The sequence below is a fragment of the Amblyomma mixtum genome, chromosome 1 (genome assembly GCF_055824585.1).
Source record: "Amblyomma mixtum isolate Tamu chromosome 1, ASM5582458v1, whole genome shotgun sequence".
NCBI classification, from domain to species: Eukaryota; Metazoa; Arthropoda; class Arachnida; order Ixodida; family Ixodidae; genus Amblyomma; species Amblyomma mixtum.
Genome location: NC_143012.1, coordinates 20,159,911 through 20,177,428, shown reverse-complemented (window position 1 = coordinate 20,177,428; position 17,518 = coordinate 20,159,911). Strand labels below are relative to the sequence as shown.

Here is a 17,518-nt window from a genome sequence, read left to right as displayed (position 1 = left end):
TCTTTTCAATTTAGTTGACATCACACGAACTTTTTTTTGTTTGCTCCTTTAACTTTCACAATTGGATTATACGCTGAGAACGACCGCTAGGAATCAATTTATTCTACAGTAACTACTGCAACCTTGAGCGCATTGTGGCAGCACCGAAATGTACACAAACGAGAAGGTAGAAGTAATATTAACTTTATTTTCTGTTCCACACACTTCCTGCATTTTAAGATGAGCTAATTTATAGTGAAAGACGTGCCGGCGTACTTTTTTTGCGACTAGATTTTGGGCGTGCTGATTAATCAGCGTTGGCGCTGTCAGCACTAGCGGAGTCGGCTTCGGCAGAATCGGCATTGGCGGCTTCGGACCTGTCAGCGTTGGCAGACTCGGCTTCGGCAGAATCGGCGTTGGCGGCTTCGGACCTGTCAGCATTGGCAGACTCGGCTTCGGCAGAATCGGCATTGGCGGCATCGGACCTGTCAGCGTTGGCAGACTCGGCTTCGGCAGAATCGGCATTTGCGGCTTCGGACCTGTCAGCGTTGGCAGAGTCAGCTTCGGCAGAATCAGCATTTGCGGCTTCGGACCTGTCAGCGTTGGCAGACTCGGCTTCGGCAGAATCAGCATTTGCGGCTTCGGACCTGTCAGCGTTGGCAGAGTCGGCTTCGGCAGAATCAGCATTTGCGGCTTCGGACCTGTCAGCGTTGGCAGAGTCGGCTTCGGCAGAATCGGCATTGGCGGCATCGGACCTGTCAGCGTTGGCAGAGTCGGCTTCGGCAGAATCGGCATTTGCGGCTTCGGACCTGTCAGCATTGGCAGAGTCTGCGCTGGCGGAATCGGCATTGGCGGCATCGGACCTGTCAGCGTTGGCGGAGTCGGCGCTGGCAGAGTCTGCGCTAGCGTGCTCATTTCGGGCGAAGAGTGACCAAGCTTGAGCCTCCGTTGCTGTTGCAAAAGAGAACAGGCATTTCAGATGAAACATCACTGCATAACTGGCCTTCACTGTGTAATGGTATAGAGCAGCGTAAATAAAATTGTCAGAGGACCGGCTACTTAACATTTTATTATCCTACCCTCATGTTCCGGCAGCGACACGAATCTTCTGACAACCTAAAAGAAAACCATTTCTTTTTTTCCCAACTCAAGTCAGACGGCACTCCCTATACTTCCAATGTATTTTAACGCATATTTAAGACCAGTTTTCTCAGCAATGCCGACATATAGCTTACTCGAGTTTCTTTCATTTATTCCCATTCTGTGTTGTTTTAACTGAACTAGAAATATAGAATTATAGAGAATGTTTTTTGGGAACTTACTTTCTGAATCATTCTTGCTGCTTTCATTGAATTAAACTGTTATTAAAAATATCAACTGAGTATATGTTTATTAGTATTCTTGTTCGATGGCTTTACTTCTCTACGTAAGTCAAACCATCAAAAAAAGGCAGCTTGTTTCACCTTTGTTTTCTAATAATGGGTAAAATGTGACAGAAAATGACATTTTGAGATATTTTGAGGTCAAAGAGAAAGCACATATTTACTGCAATTTATCGGCAGCTGCAACATACACTAAACATTTGTTCAGTAGCAAATATTCACGTTGTCACTAGAAATTTCACGTTTACGCTTTGCCTCTCTGTCTGCTTTTGTGGCCTTCCTTATGATGTTTTGCAATTCTCCTAGTAAAGTACTTTTGATACAAATCCTCCTCACGGAACCGAATCGCGATGTAGCACTCGGGAGCTATCCTAAATATCATGATATTATTACGCATATAGTGGTACTTCGGGCCATACTGTCATTACCTAACGTAAGCGCTGCGTCTAAGGTGGCAATAGGAGTTGTGCATTCGAAGGAAGTCATTCATTGGTGCGTGCTCCCATCAGCATGATTAAATGACTCGCTACAATTTCGAGCTCTCCCGTGGAGGCACTTATTGAGAATGCTGGCAGTGTTTATGGCATGAAGAACTTATATAGGTGAGTATTCGCGCACCAAATGCTAAAATACTCACGCACATCAAGTTTACGGAAGTTTCGAAGCATAGCCTGCGACAGGCGTCGATCTCGTTAGCCACCACCTCGAAAGACGTGGCAGAAACTGCCTTATGCAGGTTTTCTAAGTCTCCAATAATTCGACGGTAAAGAGGACTTTCAAAAACTTGGAGGACACTTAACGCACCTTAAGAGTGGGTTATGACAGCAATAGAGACCCCTCATTTTTGCTATATCGGCGTTTCTGTGTCATTTTTTAAGCGTTTCTGTCTCCCTTCTGTTTCTTACGTCTTTAATTTGTTAGTTCATTTCATCAGCTTTTTCCTGACTTTTTAAAGTTATTGTGAAGAGGATGGGCATTGTTCTAACCTTGTTCTAACCAGATTTTTCCGCCATTTTTTTTCCAGCTTCTCTTTCATCTCTTTTTCACTTTCTTGCTCTTTCTGTATTTCCTTCCTTGCTCATTTCTTTTTTCCGTGGGCAATTTGTAATGACGTCACCAGGTGACGCTACCCCTCTCTACCAAACATTAATTCCCACCTGCCCCGGTGGGCAGGACTGTGATGACGTCACAAGTTCACGGGACCTCTAGCAGCCAATCAGCGAATTCCATTGCACATCATTTTTGCGGAATGTGGACTCTAATGCTCTCGCATTAAATAGCCACACAAGGGGGAAGATATCGCACGCGTCCGACGAAGTAAGAATAGTACAAAGAGAAATGTGCGAGCAATCAATATGAAACATACCATGCATCATTTTTCCTCGACTGCTGTGAAAGCATCAGCTTAGCTTATAAGAATTTGCATTTTTGCTTTCCACATAACTTTGTAACCTAATGATAGGAATGACGACAAGCTCCAGAGAAGTCAAGAATGCCGATCGCCACTTGGTTTTGCAAATCGGGCTGTCTTGGCTCTAACAAGGCGCAGGAAAGCACTTGAGCAATTCAATAATATTGAAGTTGCGGCATTAGAGATTGGTAGAAAACGAAAAATCAGTATACAAATGCGATAACATGAGCGTTCACATCAGGAGCAAAATCCGCCGTCCGAGTCACGCACGAAATTCGCTGATTGGTCGAGAGATGTCCCGTGACGTTGTGATGTCCTAACAACCTGCCCACCCTTATTGGTCAAGAGTGCTCATTAGAATTTCTGACGTCATTACAAGCCGCCTACCTTGGCAAGCGGCAACCTGACCACCGGACTGTGAGCAACCTGCCCAAATTTATGATTGGTTGAGAGAGGTCATGTGACCTTGTGGCGTCATCACAACCTGCCCATAGCGTTTTGAGCTAATTTATGCCAATGTCGGCACCGTCACAGCATAGCGGATGCCTGCTAATGCAGCCAGCAGTACGAATATAGCGGTTGTTGGACCCACAAACGGGTTTTTGTCCCAGATATTCTTCCTAAATTGTAGCAAAATAAAATTGAATTGAAAATGCTATCTCATTCCCCACTTAAAGTGACTAAAGTGTTGTTTAAAAGTACAGCCTTTGCCAAAAGTTTTCAGGCCATATAGCTTGCTTTTCATCCGTGTAGGGGGCACTGATTGAACTCCTGAAGCTCCAGATCTCTGTAGGACGGCTAAAGCTTTTGCCCCCGCCTTTGCGTACCGTTTGCTCGTCTTTTCTTTGACAATGATTATATGCGGTTCAACCGGTACTACTTTTTTAAGGTTCTATGAAATGAATGCGACTTACGCTAATACCACTAGCGGGTCCTCACTTCTCGGAGTACCTACTTCGACAACCAAAACGAAACACGTTGCACAATCAAGTCATTTAACGCCTCGCCTGTTTCGCTATTCCTTACCCCGGCATTATGGTGACCGAGAGACGGTTAGCAGGAACATGCAGTGGTTCACCTAGGGGACTTCAATATGTCATTATAATTATTATATTTGTTACCACTGTAATACAGCGACCGCCACGCGCCAGCAGGAGACCGTCAGCAGCTTTCGTAAGGTAACTTTCCCTGCTCTGAAACCGCACGCACCACGAGAAGCTTGACCAAAATAGGGACGCTCGTCTTTCACTGTATATTATTACTTTGGTTACTACACTGCACACACGATACCCTTAGGTGAAGCGAGCAGTAGCTCACCCAAGCAGCTTTCACACGCCATTAACTTAATTATGGCTGTTTCCACAAAATGACCGCGAGATAGGGACAAATGGGCAGAGGCTCGCCCAAAGTTCCGTTGACTACATGAACAGGCGAGCGCAAAACATTTATCCTAAAGATGCAGCGGTTAGCCTAGGAAAGATGCCTTGCTTGACCAGAAAGAATACATTTTAACCAATATAGATAGTAAAAGATATGTAGTAGGCATATTTCTGGATTTTACCAAGGCATTTGACTACCTCAACCGAAATCTCCTCCTCGAAAAATTAAAAAATTACGGTGTTCGCGGGCTACCATTTGAGCTAATTAAATCATACCTCTCAAATCGCGTACAATATGTTGAGCTAAATGGTTATTCTTCAAGCGTGACTTGTACTAAATCAGGAGTCCCGCAAGGAAGTATCTTGGGGCCATTTTTATTTAATATATACTTAAATGACATTGTGAACGTGGATACGCAGACTAAGTTCGTCATCTATGCCGATGACACTAGCATTTTTTGTGCTTCCGATAAATGTACAGAATTGTTTAGCACTGCAAATTCCGTGTTAGCTAAAGTAAGTGATTGGGCAAAACACAATGGACTAATAATTAATAGCTCGAAATCAAAAGCGATCGTTTTCCGCGCGAAATCAAGACTAGTTCCGTCTGAGTTAAGACTTAAGTTAAATGGTTCGGAGATAGATGTTGTCGACGAATTTAAAACACTAGGGGTTATTTTTACAGAAACGATGTCCTGGAACAGGCACACTGAATATATAGCCTCAAAAATCGCGAGTGTAGTTGGGATTCTCCACAGAAACAAATATTTTCTACCGAAAAATGTCATGATGCTTCTATACAACTCTCTTTTTCTGTCTTACTTAAATTACTGCATACTCGTGTGGGGAACGACCACAATGACCGGTATCCAGAAACTTAGCAGACTACAGAGTAAGGCAGTTAGAATCATTACACACTCTGCACATGATTCTAATGTACAGCCATTATTCCACAAGCTGGGCCTATTACACATTAAAGAGATGTACAAGTACAACCTATGTCTCGCATTAATTCGAGAAAGGAGGCAAAATAGAAAAATCCTAACAAAATTAGCACAACTAGCCGTTAAAAGTTCGTCAGGTCACTTCACAAGAAAACCAGAATACTGGAAAGTTAGCTCCTGCAGAACAAATTACGCTGCACAAACCCTAAAACACCGCATTCCTTCGGTCTTAAACTCCTATTTGTCTGAAGATGTAGACATTTTAGCGCTGAATTCTACGCAGCTTAAGAATATTTTTCTTCAATAAAACGCAAACTGTATGTAACCGCTATTAATATTGTATAATTCATAGAGATGTTCTGTCGTTAGTCCTGAAATCTGATGTATCACTTTTTCGGTAACCATGTTCAAATTCCATGTTCAATTAACCATGTTCAATGTACCTTCCTGAGATTTTTTTTTCAGTATCATGTTTTGTTGCCATGTATTGTTACAATAGGCATTTTTTCATTTAGTCGTGTCAAAACGACTGTTCTTCTGACATGCTTTTTGTTGTTAAATGTTTGTCAAGTGCCACCTGTCGTTTCCATATAGGGGGGCGGGGACCAGTCAAGCTGCGGTTGCAGCTTTTAGCCCCGTCTCCCTCCATCTTTTTTTGATGGAAAATAAAGTTTATCTTATCTTATCTTATCTTAAACCTTTCACGACCATAGGACGCGTAGTAAGCAGCTGTTTACTGCTCGACATGCATGTGCAAAGTTCGCCATAGGCTTAGCTGCTGATCATGTCGGTTGTCAGTTGGCCGGAACGGTTAACTGCCAGTTTCCTTTCTCTATAGCCGGTGCGCTTTTTGCAGTTCTTGAAATTCTAAGTCGACCGAAACATGTTTCAATAGCAACGGCCTGCGCGAATTTGTCATTAAGCGTAGAAAGCTGGGCTAGTTGGTTGCTAGTACTATTGTGTTCCTTGAGTGGCACGCCTGCCAGAAACAACGCCATAACGCAGTGATCCGGTAGAGTTCGCTTGCGCATGCGCCAGCAAGGCACCTGCGAGCATGCGCACTACTGACGAGCCCACGGGGCCAGAAACGGATCATGCTTCCGGTTATCACTGTGCAGTATTAAAAGAGCAAAACTGAATGTTTCTGGAATAAATGCTGGACTATGTTCTTAGTAGCTGCTGAGCCATTAAAGCCCAAACGCTGCTACTATTACCATAGGAAACTAAGACGGTAGAAAAAAATTAATGTGGAAGGTACACTCACCAATAAGTCCCACCATTACTGGAAAAAAAATGTATGAAACCGATTAAGACGCACAGTGGTATGGTTAAGTTCAGGCTTTAGCTCGGACACAGATCCCCAAATATGTAGGTACTGAGAAATGACTTAAATGCTGCTGAACTCACGTCTATAAAACGCATATCTGAAGGCTGACATAAATAGGATTTCGTTTCTCACTTTATTTACATAATTACATTTTTGTAGCCAAAAGCGTGACGAAATCTCGTCTGTCCATATTATATGAGCACAGGACGTATCTGCTCGTTAGTAAGATCACGTGGTGTTCTAAAAGCGATCAAGTTGAGTGGTCGTAGGAAGGAATGAATGATTGGCACCTGAGTAATTAATCTTAAACATTTAACGACTCTTTTCTTGTTTTATTGGTTCCTCCCGTAATTATAGGCAGCTACCACCTCGAATCTCTGGGCTGACAGCCACAGAGCAACGTCTACCGGTGACCCCAACACCATAGGCGACGGATGATTAGAGGTAAAGAGAGAAGAAAAAAGCATCGGAAGAAAGATTATCAACAAACACAGCTCCATATCTTTTATAAGAGCACTGGCACTAAATTTTGAAGTCTAGCTGCATGCGTGGTTAGGTTCTTATCAATGTCTCAGTGTGCTCAGTAAGTCCAAGGTAGAGAGAGGGTGGGCATATAGTTCTTGACAATCACAAAGCGAACAAGAGATGGGAAAGCCTCAGGGTGCTTGTCAACGTTTCGGTAAGAAGATTGGTACTCTTGTCGAAACGTTAGCAAGCACGCTGAGGCTTTCCCTTCGTTTGTTCACTTTGTGATTGTGCTCAGTAAAGTTTCACGAGTCCGTCTACCTCTAAGTCAAACTACGTTACGACAGGTAAACGACAGCACTCATTGATGATGTCACACTGGCTTTACAGCACTACTTGCGTGACGAGACGAAGACTGGAGTACCCACCGACCAGACCGAAGAGGATGGAGACGGATAGCTTGGCCATGATGGTTTTGCTGTGGTTCGCTAGCTCGAACCGACCGGTGGGGCTGTACTACAAGGTCCGGCTCGTGAACAGAGTTGAGCAGACCTTTTCTCGTCTACTTATAAGGCCGCCCCTGCGACGTATCTCGATCGCCCCCCAAACGGCCAGCATCGACCCTCGCTCTCCGCTCGGCTCCCAATCACGACATCGTCATTAGTGCTGACATTTACAGCCACAGGCGTACGAGACGGATGCCTTGCCGAAGGTAGGCAGATTTCTCTCCTTTTTTTGTTCTTTTGCGAAAAGCTACGCGATTTGCTTATTTTGCCTTAGTTCACGTCTACTATCTTGCCTTTAGCAGCCGGGGGCTCACTCTCGGTTATACGAGCTACACGTTGCGTTTAACATGAACGGTTGACGACCATTTGCTCCCGGGAAAGACACACAGACTTGCTTCGGCAATATACGATCCGAGCTTAGCCGCAGTGGATGCAAGGGGAGGGGTGAGAGGAGGGTGGCGTGGTATAGAGGAGAGAGAGAGAGAACGTTGGAGCTTCTGCTTCACGAGCGGGCCGGCTTCCCCAGCTGCGATCGTAAATAACAACAAGCCGGGAGAGGCGGTCGTTCCAGGGCGCTTATGCCAGCGCGGGGTATTGACGAATGACGCAGGACTCTGGCTACCGTGACGATGCTTCCGAAGCCGGCGGCGACCACAAGACCCGAGCTGACCGCAAAGTACGTACTTGTGCGCACTCAACAAGTGCATCCGGTAGCTCAGTGGTTAAAGGGCAACTGTAGATGTTTTAGAAATCGACGAGCTTAAAATGGTCGAATGTGTGAAACTTGCAGGTGAAACATGCGAAGTCCTTTTGGGCTAGCATTTGAAATGGTAACGTAATCGCCGATTAAAATCGTGACGGCCTTCAAGCTTCTCCGCAGCGCACAACACCAAGTGGGGGGGCGCCTGATGACGTCATCGAAGGTATCGGTACATTTCCAACGCATAAACACCTGCTTTGAAGGAAAAAAAAACCAACACTAAGGAAAGCAAAGGCCTTCGAGCGTTGTTTGGCAGCATCCGACGAGGCACGGCAGGGTACGTGTGGCTGACGGCAAGGGTAATTTGAAATCATACCTTCCGTGCGTTACACTGAACTTCCCCGCACTCCTCCGGTGCTTTGGGGAGAAGCGCAAAAATCAAGCGTCGATTATGTCAATGTTTTAAATGCTAGTGCAAAAACACTTGGCATGTTTCGCCTACAGCCTATATAGATTTGAATCTTTGAATATTGCGAAAATTTCAAAAAGTGATGCAGTTGCCCTTGAAGGCGCTCAGCTACTGGACCCGAAAGACACGGGTTCGACCCGGCCGCATTTCAATGGAGGCCAAATCCTAGAGGAGGCCCGTGTACTGTACGATGTCAGTGCACGTTAAGGAACACGGGTGGTCGAAATTATCCGGAGCCCAGAAATTATCCTGAAATCTACAGCCCCATGGCTGTAGTTCTCAATATGGGTTCTGTCGCTCATGGCGAAATTCATGCCAAGATGAAGCGCTCAGCTGCATCGATAGTTGTACGAGGGGCCTTTTTCCGGAGTCAGCGAGTATGAGTACCGCGAGTATGAGTACTCATTCTCTCCATGAGTACCGGGTCCGCCTGGTTCTCATAGAGAGAATGTTGCACATTTGGACCTCAGTATTACATACATGCGGGCCGGACCATGGCATGGAGATCCCCAAAATAACTTAGAAAAAAAAAAGGGCATAATCGTCTATGTGAGTTTCTCAAAGAGCCCTCATCCGCCGCAGGAATTCCGGGAAGTTAACACTTTGTATTCAGCTTGGCTAGTTCTGGGACGAAAACATGGGTTCTGCTGCGAAATCGCAGCTGCGCTGCGGTGCTCTAGATTGCGCGCGAAATAAATTGTTTTAATGTTGCGTTTTTCACTTGTTTAACAAAGTTAACGCAATATAATATTCAGTGTTAAACGGCGTGGTATGGAAACTGTGTCAAAGAATTTCTTTGAGGCTCGCTTCGAGGAGATCTATTGTCACAATTGAATCTGCGTCCCTGCTCAACAATACACGCCAAGTATGAAGTGTCCATTTCCCGGCATTTCTGCACTTTCAAGGTGAATAAGCTACCGTAGCGCCACTCTGCTCTCTTGGTAATTTTGGGAAACTCTATGGGCAGTGGCGTTCTCGAGAGTGTGTTACCTGTTGTCATGTGGTCTAGCACATCAAGCTACTAACACCCCTGAGCATCTGCATCTATGTCTGAACATCTATGTCTCGAGCTTTCATCTTTTCGACGCTCCACTCACAAATTCTTTTCTGAAAAAAAAAAATCACGAGATGTGCGCGCTATGTTGCATCCACATAAATCTTAAACTACGCATAGATATCCTGAGACTGTAATGCGGATACCCACACACAATATTTCTAGCAGCTTTGCTCAAAGTTGAGTTTAGAAATAACTGTTCGCTCCAATTCTAACAATACGCTCCAACACTTCAGCTAGACTGCCCCAAAAGCCAGAATGACTGTCAGTGATAAAATAGCAGTTACAGTGCAGTGTAGAAGAGTGCAAATGAAGACAGTACTGTTGCCACAGGCGGCTAGATCTGTCACGACGCGCATCGATCAGTCGTCACACGCGACAACACGAATTCAACCGCTGTGTCGTGAAATTCTGGCTCGTACCGGGGACCTCGGCATTAGCGACACCCCCGGCTACAGAAGCAGTTTTTCGCTATGCTCCGAATAAGCAGGGAATATAATTGCGAGTGGTGTAATTATTTGATCGCACTGAAAAAAACAAAATGTTCTGGATGTCAGCCCTTAAATCAGCCCTTAAAATGTTCTGGATGTCAGCCCCTGGTATTAGCAAGGCGGCATTGGGAGCCGCTCTGAAAGTCTGAGCCATAGAGACGCCTAAGGTGATTATACACCTGCATCTGCACATGCATGGATTTCCTTAGAGTTAAACAGCGTTCCGTGTCGTATGTCGGAACAAAAAACTCCGTTGTTCCCTATACCTGGCTAAATGGTAATAAGTGGTTCGAGTAATCGATGTCCATGGGAGCCTCTCCTCTGAGTTGATCCAGAGTAAAGAGAGGGCACGGAAGATAGACTGCTTGGCTGCTCAAGATGAACAAGGGGCGGGGGAAGACTCATTCCATAGCCAACGTTTCGACAACGTTTCTGCGCAAGTAGGGTCATCTATGTATGGCACGGATCATATGTGGGCCCTTTACTCCGAAGAAGGAGTGAAGAATCATTTGTGTCCCCGTCTAGGCAAGTCGGACGTTACTGGTCTTCCTTCGAGAGTTCAGTGTGTATCTATATTTGTAGATAATACTTTATGCCAGCAGGCACACTATTGCAATAAAGAAAAATAGGATGACCTATGGCACGGGCCACGTATATGGGCCCTTCACTCAGAAGACGGAGTGAAGAATCATTTGCTTCCCGGTCTTCGTCAGGACAGCTACACTCATCTATGGCACGGGTCATATAAAGGCCCTTCACACCGAACGCGGAGTGAAAAATCATTTGCTTTCCATCCTTTCACTCCTGTCATTCTTACATGGAACAGCTTTTCCTGCCCATCTTCCGTTTTCTTGCCTAATTTTATCGTTTTTACGACCTGTCCGTATACGGTTATGCTGCTGCTTTTTTTTTTTGCACTCTTTTCAGGTTAACCCGGCTTCCCTGCAGTCGCAACCTCCCACGCGGGACAAGAGCTGGTTTAAGTCAAAGTCCCCCGCCCCCTTCCCCTGACACCCTCCCCATACCAAACCCTCAACCCCACCCCGGTCCTTTCTTCACGAAGAAAAGGCCATATATAACTCCTGCTAGTAATGACAGCACTTGCCCGGACGAAGACAAGTGTTCTCATCGGAACACTGGCTAGCAGACTGACGCTACCCTCCACTCCTTGTTTAATTTGTGCTGTTCTGTGTGGTAATGTCATTCCGGTAGTTCCAGCCAGTGCTTCCTATGTACTACTTCAATAGGCGCCGTCCTGTGAAAAGTACACTGAAGGACCAGAGCATCCTATTTACTTGAATAAGAGGAGCCGTGGATATACCGAGTGTTTCGGGAAAGCTATAGTCACTGTTAAAAAAGGCTTTTTAAGGTATAAAGATGGCTACGTACAGCAGCATAGTAACACCAGCGCTATATAAGGACTCTGGTAATACCACTGTTGGCGTACATCAGAAAACAACTGAATAATGTCAACTAATAATCTTGACGAAAAATTGCGCATAATTGTGTACAGCTTTTAGCGACGTCGCAAATGAGATTCTTTCCTTACCGCGCGTTTTGAAATTGTTCAATATGAGCGAGGAAAGAGTTAATTAGTACTTACGAACCCCTTGACGCTTCGAGCCGTCTCAGCTTACTGCAAATTTTAGCGCCAGCACCGGGTAATTTTCGCATCTCCAGAGCATCGCTTTTTAGGAACTTAGCCGTAAAGCCATTAGCCGTCTTAAACACAGCACACTTCTGCAACTCTGTTTATGGACAGTTCTGTTTCGAGACAGCCTCGTGCGAGGCGCTCCCTTTCAACTTCCGGCGCCGCCAACGACGTGTCAGAAATGTTCTGAAGCCGCCGCACATCAAGCAGCTGCACGCGCCCAGATTGGGAGGCTTTTCAGTGTGCCGCGAACTAAATGTAAAGACGGTTGAAAGGCGGTCAATGGAAATGCAAGCACAGACGGCGAAAGTCGGCGGACGCCATATGTGCCGTGGGCAGGTGGCAGGCTACAAGCTTTCCTCAAATACTTTCGCGCGGGCATCCAGTATCCACAGTCTGCAGTGTGTCTAAGGCGAGGCGGAAGGCGCACATACCGCTCCTGCAAGAAGAACGCGTCGTGGTTTTGCGCGCATGCGCACAGCGCGACGTGCCGCAGCAGTCATGGTGGCTTCGATCGCGTCCTCGGGCAGAAGGAATATGCGCGTCCTGGTGTTTGCCGTCGCAACAATATCGCGTAAGATTTCTGCTTCATCCTTATATCACAACTCTTCGCATGGGCATAGTGATGAAGTTATATGCGATCAGAAGGAAACGCCAACGATTTATTTATAGATTTTTATGAGCCAAAACGGCACAGTTATGTTAGGAGTCGTATTTGAGGTTTAGTGGCTCAGTGGCCACTTAGGACACAATGCGCCCGAAGCAACACAGCTGCGAGGTTACGGATTATTTGCGAACACCTGGAGCTGTTAATTGAGCACCGAAACCACAACACACGGGCGCTTTGTTTCGTTTTTTTTTTTTTTACGGCGCCCTTCGAATGCGTACGGCGAGACGAGATTTTAATTCGGTTTGGTTTGGTTTATGGGGTTTAACGTCCCAACGCGACTAAGGCTATGAGAGACGCCGTAGTGGAGGGCTCCGGAAATTTCGACCACCTGGGGTTCTTTAACGTGCACTGACATCACGGGCCGCTAGAATTTCTCCTCCAAAGAAATTCAACCGCCGCGGCCGGGATCGAACCCGCGTCTTTCGGGTCAGCAGCCGAGCACCATAACCACTGAGTCCTCATACAAACTGAACACTTATGTCGTGAAATACTTCAGGAGTGCAATAACCCATCTTCGAGAGTGCTAGCCCTGCTTGTGCCCGTGTGTGTGTGTTGGCACCAATTTTTACATGTTCATTTCATTGGCCCTGGCAATGGAAACACGGGCGATACCTGCAAGAGCGCAATGAGCGTAAAATGCGGAACTCATGGAATGCTTTTGGTGACACCGTTGCCGGTGTTCTGTTCATGGGCTGCACAACAGACTTTGGCTCGAGAATCGCCTTCGAAGTTTGCGTCAGAAAGACCGCACGTGGGGCTGGAGAGGTGTACCGGTCAGTGCTAGGGGCGGAGGCGGCAGTCTTGAGCACATTTTGACGCGTTTTCGATACCCTGTTTGCCGTAAGATAAGACGGACGATCCCTGCATCTGCCCGCGAGCGTGGTTGAGGGTAGAAACAAGCGGTCGAACGAAAACCCTTTCATGTCACCTATAATATATGACATCAAAACTGCCCGAGCTGATACCATTTCATGCTTCATATGCCAGCTGTAGTACAACGGACGTATCATGCCGTAATATTTTTCTTGGTTTTAATGACCGTCTTTTCGCATATATGTGTAAGCTGGCGCTGTTCTCAAGACACTATAGCCATCGAGTGCATGCATCACAAAGATGTCTGGCAGTTTCCGAAGCGCCCAGTCCTTGCCAAAGGCAATAGAAAATAGAGCAATCTAATAAGAGAATCCTTTGCAGTAAATAGGTACAGCTTTAACCAACAACACCGTTCGAATTGCTGTTTGTCTCCGTCCACCTAAAGCACCAGCTAAAGACATAACAAAACACCGTAAAGGGTGGAGCTTTTTTTTTAACACTGCATACTTGAAAAACTTGATCCCCATAGGGAGTTTCTACTAACGATTTGTCGTTCATAGACCTTTCCACGGAGAATTACTACCACTAATCTAGCAGTGCTAGGAGACTTATGAACTGGTAAATCACGGGCAGATTTTTTTCTGAGAGGAACACCCACGAGAGGGGCGTAACAGTGATGGACCAGTAGCAAAATTCCCCAGAGTTTCTACCAGTGATCTATCAGACACGAGACATATTTCGCAGTGATACAACAAAGAGCTCTTGGAGACAGCAGCAAGGTGCCATAAAAAGCATTTTATTTTCTAGACCTAAAATGCCAGTGACGACTGTGCTGCAAGTGTGCCAATTATAAAACGTCTCATCGATTTTGTGCGTGCTCGCAATAGACGTAGCGGTGGAATGGCTGTCAGCCGATCTTCTCAGAAGGTGAGCGCCGGTTGAGGAAAGGGTAGGTTTTAGGTGGGTTTAACGTCCCGAAGCGACTCAGGCTGAGGGACGCCTTACTGGAGGGCTCCGGATAATTTCCACCACCTGGGGTTCTTTAACATGCACTGAAATCGCACAGTACACGAGCCCCCAGCATTTCGCCTCCATCGAAAGTGACCACCGCGGCTGGGATCGAACCCGCGTCCTTCAGGTCAGCAGCCGAGATCCATAACCAATGACTGAGCCACCGCGGCAGCTCGAGGAGGAAAGAATAACCCGAAATCGTCAGACCGTGTAAGAGTAGGACGGCCCCCACAAAAATTACTGAACGTTAACGCTATGCTGCGCAAACTGTGAAACTCAGTACAAGCATGGCATCCAAGACCTGAGGGCGCTGCGAGCAGACCCGCAAGCCCCACCTTTGTCCATGCCACGAGGCGAACTGATGTCGATATTACGCGACTCGCCACTAACGTCACAACTACGTATTACCTGGCGGAAGAAACCGCGAGGAGTCAAGACCTCTTCGCCTACTTCTAATCGCAGAGGTCCCGGCCCCCGGCCTGCGTGCCGGGGATGGGGAGTAGGGGGCCTCCTTATCTGGCGGAAAATAAAGTTGATATCCTCATCATCATTACCGTCCCGTGCGCTCAGTGGAGCTATAGAATGCATCCCCACCACCGTGTAGTGTGTGTCGACTCCCACCTCCCCCTCCTCGAGCTCCGCGTACTTTACACACCGCGTACTACCTTCCTCCCGCAGCTTCCACGCCATCGCTCGCGTATGCAGAGGCTGCCACTAGCAGCTCCTAGTCCGCGAGTCACCTGCCGCGATGGCTGAGTGGTAAGATCGTCCGACTGCTGAACCCGAAGAATCGGGATGAAGTCCAGGCCGTTCTGGCCGCATTTCCATGGAGGCGAAATGCAAGACGCCCATATGCTTTACAGTGTACGAGCACTATAAACTCCAAGTGGTCGAAATTTATCCAGAGCCCGCCACTACTGAGCATCTTTCACTCTCCCTCTTTCTTGCAGTCCATCCTTCATCCCTTACCCGACGCTATCCTCCCGCGGTAGCTGAGTGGGTAGAGGAGCAACGCTAAAGGCGCTCGTGTACTGTGCAATGTCAGTGCATGTTAAAGAACCCCAGGTGGTCGAAATTATTCCGGAGACCTCCACTACACCTGTCTTCCTAACTTCTCTCACTCCCTTCTTTATCCCTTCCCTTACAGCGCGGTTCAGGTGTCCACCAAAAAGCTACAGTTACTGCGCCATTTCCTTATCCCAGAAACGTTTTCTGTAACCTAGAAACTAGAATGCATTTCACCCATGCTGCAGTGACGCGCTTCTTGCAGCGACGTGGACCCGCCGACATACTGACAGCGCGCCACTAGCTAGGCAGTGGCGCCTAAACTGTTTTGCATCGAAGCTTCAGCTGAACTTTTATAGCGTAAAATCATCTGTGGCCTAAGAGCGCCACCGCACAAGGTTTCTTCTTCCAATCAAGGTTGGTTCGACCCCTTTCCCAAGCATTTCATCTTAAAGAAGCCGAGCACCAGGCAGGGGAAAGCTTATACCCAATGTATCACTGGTGTGTACCTGGCAGCACTGGTGATCGAGCCCCACACCTCCCGCCACTGCCATGTCTAATCCTGTTACCAATAACCATAAACAGAAAAATCGCAAAGTTACGGTATACAGTTCGTTTGCGCAACGCTTTCGTCTGCCAAGCACGCCAGGCGAGGGCGGCTTTTAGGTTGACTTCACCGCACGAAAGCGATGCACCGTGGAGTATGAGACCAAAGGCCACCTTCTAGAACACCCCATGTTCACCTCGCCAGGCGATTTTACAGCGCTAGAGATGCCAGCACGTCCGAAGCCCGCGCAGCCGACTGGACTGAAAAATGGTTTTTGAAATGGGCCACTGACTCACACCTCGATGGACACCTGAACTGCGCCGTAAGGTAAGGGATAAAGGAGGGAATGAAAGAAGAGCTGCCGTAGTGGAGGGCTCTGGAACAATTTCGACCACCTGGGGATCTTTAACACACAGCACAGCACAGGGGCGCCTTTTACGTTTCGCGTCGCGGCCGGGTTCGAACCCGGGAACTTCGGCTCAGCAGCCGAATGCCCTAACCACTGAGCCCCCGCAGCGGGTGCTGACCGGGCTCCTCGTATGAAGAGAGATCGCGAGAGCGCAGTCGTGAGGTTTTAGTAAAGACCGATGGCCGTGTGATAAAGGGCAGGTTTCGAACAAGCGATGAAGTCATCCAAGCAGCTATGCCCAAACTGATCGGGAAACCCCGAAGACCCTCGTACTCCTTGTCTTTCTTTGGTTTACAGAATAAGTTGGCGCTAGCTGCGCTGGCAGCATTCGGTAGCGGAAAACATATTTCTCAGCCTGCCGGCTCGAGAAACCTTTCACGTAAGAGCCCCCAGAATGGTGGTCAGACTGTCGCGATTTGTAGCCTGTTGTGCTTTAGGTGGTGCGGGCTGGGCAACATTTCCTTTTAACCTGCCCACACTACTTAACGTTGCGATTGGGAGTGCAAGCAAGTCCTGCAAGCTGCATAGCCAACCCGGCCTCTCTGCAAGGACCTGTATGGAATGGCACAGCAATAAAAGGCCAGCGATTGGTGCACAAACTAGCTTCTTTTCCCTGCATTCTCGTCATGCTTTTAAAACCAAGAAACTAAAGCAACAGAAATACGCCTTAAGGAAGCCAACAGTCTTGAAACCAAGTAAATTTAATTTGTGGTGATCAGTGGGAGAAAAGTAGCACAACCATTTATGCCACTTCTCATAAGAAGGCCCCTGAATCTCCCCTACTTCCTTCCCACGAAGCCAGCAAAACCTCTGGTTCCCAGCTTCACTTCCCAAGGTCAACTGGTGGCAGTCAAATTGCGCTCTTGAATGCTATTGAGGTGACGTCATGCTTTTCCTGCTGCAGTGTGGACACACAGCGGAACCATGGCGGACTCAATCCGAGTGCGGCACCTGCCAGCTCGGAAGGATTCGGTGGGCGTTCGGCTTCCATCGGCCCGCTTCGGCTCCGCCCAGCTCGACCCCAGCCGCAATCCCTGCAGGAAGATGCACGGGGTGCGGTGCACCTTGATCGCACCCTGGTTCCGAGCCGCCAGACGGCAAGAATACCACCACAACGACCGTGTTGTACCAAGTGCTCCACAGTTGCCGGTGTACAACTCCTCATTGGACATGTCTCTGCCCATGGGACCTTATGTGCACGTGCGCTAGCTGCTGTTTCACCGAAGTCGGATATTTTTAGGGAGATTCCGTTTCCCTGTCATACGAGTTCCATGGCCCAGGACTAGAGGTGTAAAATTTCAAGAA

At 47.3% G+C, this 17,518-nt stretch overlaps 2 protein-coding genes across 2 annotated transcripts in view; both read right to left on the bottom strand.

Moving 5' to 3' along the window:
- Window positions 1–213: 213 nt before the first annotated feature.
- On the bottom strand, window positions 214–7,558 carry LOC149365652 (uncharacterized). Its single transcript, XM_089545043.1, has 3 exons — window positions 7,316–7,558; window positions 6,360–6,377; window positions 214–930 (listed from the first exon to the last, which is right to left on the bottom strand). The coding sequence occupies exons 1-3, from the start codon at window positions 7,353–7,355 to the stop codon at window positions 287–289; spliced, it is 702 nt and encodes a 233-aa protein (XP_089401169.1). The 5' UTR covers window positions 7,356–7,558; the 3' UTR covers window positions 214–286.
- A 9,461-nt stretch (window positions 7,559–17,019) lies between these two features.
- Lar (tyrosine-protein phosphatase Lar) overlaps window positions 17,020–17,518 on the bottom strand; it is an 88,309-nt gene continuing 87,810 nt past the window's right edge. Inside the window, exon 34 of the mRNA XM_089545009.1 lies at window positions 17,020–17,247. Coding sequence (XP_089401135.1) covers window positions 17,098–17,247 — 150 coding nt within the window. The 3' untranslated portion in view covers window positions 17,020–17,097. The remainder of the gene's footprint in view (window positions 17,248–17,518) is intronic.